The sequence below is a fragment of the Brienomyrus brachyistius genome, unplaced genomic scaffold (genome assembly GCF_023856365.1).
Source record: "Brienomyrus brachyistius isolate T26 unplaced genomic scaffold, BBRACH_0.4 scaffold110, whole genome shotgun sequence".
Lineage (NCBI taxonomy): Eukaryota > Metazoa > Chordata > Actinopteri > Osteoglossiformes > Mormyridae > Brienomyrus > Brienomyrus brachyistius.
Window position 1 is genome coordinate 1 of NW_026042385.1, and position 6,239 is coordinate 6,239.

Genomic DNA, 6,239 nt, shown 5'->3' on the forward strand with positions numbered 1-6,239 from the left:
GTGTAAATGTAGAACAGGCAACTTGGCGGTGACAACCTGAATGCTGACTGTCCATCGCAGGCATCACCGTGTTCCTCTACTCCATCACGGTGTCCCTCGGCGGAGTGCTGGCCTCGCGGCACCTGCACCAGTCCATGCTCTACAACGTGCTCCGCTCGCCCATGTCCTTCTTCGAGCGCACGCCCAGCGGCAACCTGGTGAACCGCTTCTCCAAGGAGACGGACACCATCGACTCGGTCATCCCCAACATCATCAAGATGTTCCTGGGCTCCATGTTCAACGTGCTCAGCTCTTGCGCCATGATCCTGATGGCCACGCCCCTGGTGGCAGTCATCATCCCGCCCCTTGGGCTGCTCTATTTTTTCGTGCAGGTCAGTTCCTGTGTGCAGGAACCCGCAGTTTGTTCCTTGTGTTCTTTGGGTTCCTCTGGAACTTCTGCTCCATGCAGTAGGTGATGTTTTTGTCTTGGATGCCTAAACTATGGCACAACTTAACCAATAAGGCTGTCAAAGTTAATGTGTCGGCATGTTAATCTTAGTCCAAACACATTCTCTGATTGCATCAATTTTGATTCTACCATGAGGGAATAGTTTGAACAAGATTTTAATAGGGCTTTATAGTGTTGGTATTGGTGTTTTGGTGGTGTGGTGTTTTTTGTTTTTTTTTTAAATCGGGGATTAATTGCACACCTTGGCAATTTATTTGCACATACTGTACAACCATGTTTCAGTACTAAGATACTATAGACTGTATATTTAGTATCAGTTACTTTTTAGCAAGTCAAATTTTTTTTAAAGCAGAATCAAAGACAAAATGATGTGTTCTGATGTAAGATTAATGCATTAACTTGAGAGCCCTAGCGGGTTACAGGCTCGGTCCCCGTGCCTCTCTGACTGGGCCGTGCCCCTCCCTCCCCAGCGTTTCTATGTGGCTTCATCTCGCCAGCTGAAGCGCATGGAGTCGGTGACTCGCTCCCCGTGTACACCCACTTCAACGAGACCCTGCTGGGCACCAGCGTGATCCGGGCCTTCGGCGACCAGGAGCGCTTCATCTCCGAGAGCGACCGGCGCGTGGACTACAACCAGAAGGCGTACTACCCCAGCATCGTGGCCAACAGGTGGGTGGCCCCGCCCTGCCCTGCCCCTGGGTGTGGCTGGATGACTCGTGCCCCCCCCGTGAGTGACCCTCCTCCTACCCCGCCCCCAACAGGTGGCGGGCTGTGCGGCTGGAGTTCGTGGGGAACTGCATCGTGTTGTTCGCGGCGCTGTTCGCCGTCGTAGCCCGGGAGAAGCTCAGCGCAGGCATCATGGGTCTTTCCATATCATATGCTCTGCAGGTGAGCGCCAGGCTCTGCTCCCTCCCACGCCCCCTCAGCCCCCCCACGCCCCCCCCGCTTGATTAAAGCCTCCGCCTTCCTGCCCCTCAGGTTACCGCCTCCTTGAACTGGCTGGTGCGAATGTCCTCAGAGCTGGAGACCAACATCGTCGCTGTGGAGAGAGTCAAGGAGTATGAGGGCACTGAGAAAGAGGTTGTTAAAGGCCCCGCCAATCACCTTTCAGACTGCCGCCATCTTGGCTTTAAGTACCCTGAAAAAGCCAGCTGATATTTCACTGCCAAAATACCCTGCATATTTCTGACCTCTTTACACTGCAAACTGTTATAGAATCTGCTGTTTAAATCTGTCTGTTCCTCATATAGCTGGGGATCCCCAAGGGGAAGTATGACGGCTGACATTGTAGGGTACCACAGCAGCGACCTGCACAGGCGCGATGTGTAGCTTTAGTGCCGTCAATTTGAGGCGTGTGGCCTCTTTCCTCCCCAGGCGGCCTGGCAACTGGAGCAGTCCACCCTCCCCCATGGCTGGCCCGCCTCCGGACACATCCAGGTTCAGGGTTTTGGCCTGCGCTACAGGGAGGACCTGGAGATGGCACTGAAGAATATCTCCATCACTGTGGAAGGTGGAGAGAAGGTGGGGAAGTCCTGTCTGCCAGGTCTTTGACAGGGGGGGGGGGGGCAGCTACCCACTACAACATTTTTATGAATTTTTTTTTTTTTGGTATTTTAGGAGAGCTATTAAAATATCCCATGACCCTATACTAGACAGGCAGACATAAGTTGGATGCTTTTTTGAATGAACGAATGAATGAATAATGTGGCTCCAGGTTGGCATTGTGGGACGGACTGGTGCTGGCAAGTCCTCCCTGACCCTGGGACTGTTCCGCATCATCGAGGCTGCCAAAGGGGAGATCCTCATCGACGACGTGAACATCGCCAGGCTGGGTCTCCACGAGCTTCGCTCCCGCATCACCATCATCCCTCAGGTGGCCCACTTGATCTTCCCGACCTCTGAAGGCTGGCCTTCGAGGATCAAACAGGAATAGTGTCGATGAACAGAATCCTCAGGAAATTGCTTGATTTGCCCAGTACAAGTAAACTCTGTGAAGCAGGAACATGATAACATCTTCTATGTGTGACTGGTAGGCAATCTGTAGCCAAGTCCTACATGAGTGGCTTGAGATTTTGGAGGAGGAACCTGACCTTCTCCTGATTTCCCTCCCCCCCACATCAGGAAAGCCCTCTGCTTCTTCTTTTCCATGGAATAACTACAGGAGTAATTAAATGCTGAGGTATCTTTGCCCACGTTTCCTCTCACCACCAGGACCCTGTACTGTTCTCTGGGTCACTGCGCATGAACCTCGACCCCTTCAACCGTTACTCGGATGAGGAGGTTTGGAGCGCCCTGGAGCTGGCCCACCTCAAGAGCTTCGTCTCCAGCCTACCTGATAAGCTGGGCCACGAGTGTTCAGAAGGAGGAGAGAACCTGAGGTAGGCCTGCACTCTGTCCCTCCTGCTCTCCATCTCTTCTTCTGCTCGTCCTTCCCCACCTCTCGAACCCACTGTCCCGTTACCTCTCCCTCCTGACCGCCAGTCTGGGCCAGCGTCAGCTGCTGTGTCTGGCCCGAGCTCTGCTGCGCAAAACCAAGGTGCTGGTTCTGGACGAGGCCACGGCCGCCGTGGACCTGGAGACGGACAACCTGATCCAGTCGACCATCCGCAGCGAGTTCGAGGACTGCACCGTGCTGACCATAGCTCACCGGCTCAACACCATCATGGACTACACCAGGTGAGGATGCTCGGGCATCGATGAGCCATGGCACCAGGAACAGTGCGTTCAGAGAGGGAAATGCATCAGGACGTCTTAAAAAAGAAACCGTTTGGGACTTGGGACAATCTAGTAGGCTGGCAACTGAGGGTAACGGCAGAGGGCCTTCATCCATCCCATAATTGGCAGAATAGTCACATCTCCAACGGGCCTTTTACCAGGGGCCCTTAATGTCCCGAAAAATGCTCCAGGGCACCGTATAAATGGCTGATTCTGTGCTTGGACCCTAAGCTTCACAGATACTTGTATACATGTGTGTGTCTCAGAGAAGAGCATGATGGGATATGCCAAAACTAAAGTTCCTGTGTACCTGTACTTTGCAAACCTTTTATGGATCCTTTCATTCCAGTTTTTCATTGGTAAGCTAGTGCTAATGGTTAATTTAGGCCAGCCATAGCTTCGAGCCTGAGGTCAGCTGATCTTTTCCTGGTGCATTGTGGGATTTCTGGTATTTCGCTTGCACTCTGCTCTGAGTGAACTTGCTGTGTCCCCGCCACAGGGTGCTGGTGTTGGAGAAGGGCCAAATCGCAGAGTTTGACATACCCGCTAACCTCCTCGCCCAGAAAGGAATTTTCTACAAGATGGCCAAGGACTCTGGCCTGGTGTGACGGCTGCTGTGACAGGAACCTGGGAAGAGCGCCCCTCTGTGGGCTGGAGGCCCTCCTTGAACGGGAGGTGCTGGTTTGACTGCAGCTGGGGGTGGGATCTTTGTGATTAGCCCCCCTGCTTACGGACTCCCTCTCTATAATCATAAACTTCACTTCACTGACAAAGTTTTATTTTTATAGTTCCCACTATAATTATTACTATTATTCTTATATATATTTTTATTATAGTTATTTTCTATTACGATTTGTAGTTTTCATACAGGGCATCTCGTTGCAGTGAAGGGGGTGCTGTTCTGGCAGTGAATCCCATTTCCTGTGTGTGTGTGTGAGAGAGAGAGAGATCTGAGCTTTGGATCGACACCCGCTCATGCCGGCTGGCGGGTCGGAAGACGGGCAACATGGACAGAGACTCGTCACCCAGGACAGCACTAACGCTAAGACGTCCAGCCGGCCCGGGCTTTGTGCCGTTTGCTGATTAGCACCCCCCCCTTTTGGGTTCAGAGATCCCCCAGTGCTGACCTTCTAGTCGGTCACCATCTGACGTTCAGCTGCTGTTTATCTGATTTTACCCTTTCACCCGAAGCTGCCTGGTTTGCCTTCCCGGGTGTTAAAACCCAAAGAAGCTGTTTGAGGTGGATTGCCCGGCTCATTCATGCTCTCGCTGCACCTGCCACCTCACACTATATTACCTCATTCTTCAGGGGCGTTGGGCGCAATTCATGTTGTGAATGTATTTTCATTGACGTTGCCGTGGTTTTGGGGATCTTCTGCAAGTAGCCTGTGGAAACATCCTGACACTGGCGCCTGTATCCTGAGCACTGCGGTCCTCCTCCAGAGCAAGATGAAATTCTGACTTTTAATAGGCGGAGGAAGCAGCAAGTGGCTCAGTGAGACTGATGTTCGGGCAGGTTGTGCTTTTCTTTTGTTTTTCCTGGTGGAACCAAACATGCTGATTTCATACAAAGCTCAAAAAACTTCGGGATCACAATGGCTTTAAATTTCTGCATCTTGTTTAGGTGACGCTTTTATAAACTTTATCCTTATTCATAGATGGTAGATTCCAAACCAGCCTTTTTTAAAGTTAAGATGCTGTAAACATTTTAACGTCAGGATCTTTCTCCCTATAAATGTTTTCATTTTGACATCCAAAGACAGGCATCCTTCTCAGGTCCTCTGCCCTAAGTGCCAGTGAGGCTGCTTGCGTTTAGCTGGGCCCTGGGCCGTGTTGGCTCAATAGTACAGGCCGACCTGAGTGTTAGACTGTCACCGAAGATCAGGGTGCTGTCCGTTGTGCTGCATTCCGCTCCCCATGGTTTCCTCTCGGTTTAATAAAGCTCCTGGTCATCCCCCCCCCCCCCAGCTCAGTCACATATTAGCAGAAACTTGCTTACCTGCTAAGTGTGAATTCTATAGCGTTTCCATGGCAACGGTCTTACTTCACACGTTTCAGATAATCATGCCTTGTTCCCCCTGAGGAGCATTCCTCAGCTCGTCACTGATCTCATCGGATATTCTGTCCTCGCAGACTGTTTCCCATAGCGCACAGAGGTTGGTAGTTTGACTTGCGTTAATGAGTGTCGCCTGTCTTCCGTATGTTCGTAAATACGTATAACGCTCCTTGTTAAATATAAGGTCGTGCTAATTGGAGCACCTCGGAGGCTTGGTCCTTACAAGCTACGCCATTGTTACTCTTTGGAATTGTTACATTTGCCAGCACTTTTCCCCTAGCTAGAGTAGCAGGTGATTGCGGTGTATCATTTTAATTTATTAATATATTATATATTTTTTTTTTGTTAGCGAGGGGTCTTGTTGACCTGTCATACCTAGAGGTGAGATGGTGGGTCCCTGTACTGCTGCTTAACGTTACCACTACAGCCACTGGGTGTTTCGCTCTCCCCTCATGAAAGACGCGATCATCGGCCACTTCGCGCTGGTCCACGTCTCTTCCGGTGACGTTTCCACACGTCCCCCTGTGTGGTGTAGATGATAACACCACCATCATAGGCTTGTGTAAAAGCATAGGACTGTTTAAATATTTATATAATTATGTATGTTCCAAAAAAAATGTAATAGGTGGGAGAGTGTTGATTGAAATGCTGTTACACATGCAAAATAAAAGTTTTGAGTTCTTTTGGTCTGTTTACTGCATTTTTTTTCTTCATGTGAGAGCCAGTGAAATCTGTCTGTGTGTGTGTGTGAGAGATGTAAAATCTCATATAAGTACCCCCTGCTTCATGGGAGGCGAGCTGCTGCCTAAAAAGGCAGAGGTAGGTGTTGGTTTGATTGTTCTTGTCACGGAACACCGCCATCCCCTGCCACTACCTCTGATCCGGAAACTTGGGGGGGGGGGGGGGGGGTGGATGGATGACATGTCAGTGTTCTAAGTACTTTGCCATGTAATGCCCATGTTAGTCATTTCATTCAGACCCAGATTAATACTGAAGGTAAAGTTCTTAAATGGCTATTGC

General features: G+C 50.5%; 1 protein-coding gene across 1 annotated transcript; it reads left to right on the forward strand.

Moving 5' to 3' along the window:
- Positions 1–56: 56 nt before the first annotated feature.
- Positions 57–5,904, forward strand: LOC125727674 (multidrug resistance-associated protein 1-like; the record flags this gene model as incomplete). The annotated part of the gene is given in 10 exon segments (XM_049004551.1): positions 57–371; positions 919–970; positions 973–1,117; positions 1,210–1,336; positions 1,427–1,528; positions 1,823–1,969; positions 2,163–2,321; positions 2,660–2,826; positions 2,930–3,124; positions 3,663–5,904. Coding segments are annotated over 10 exon segments (1,518 nt in total), but the record flags the coding sequence as incomplete, so codon positions are not given.
- Positions 5,905–6,239: the final 335 nt, after the last annotated feature.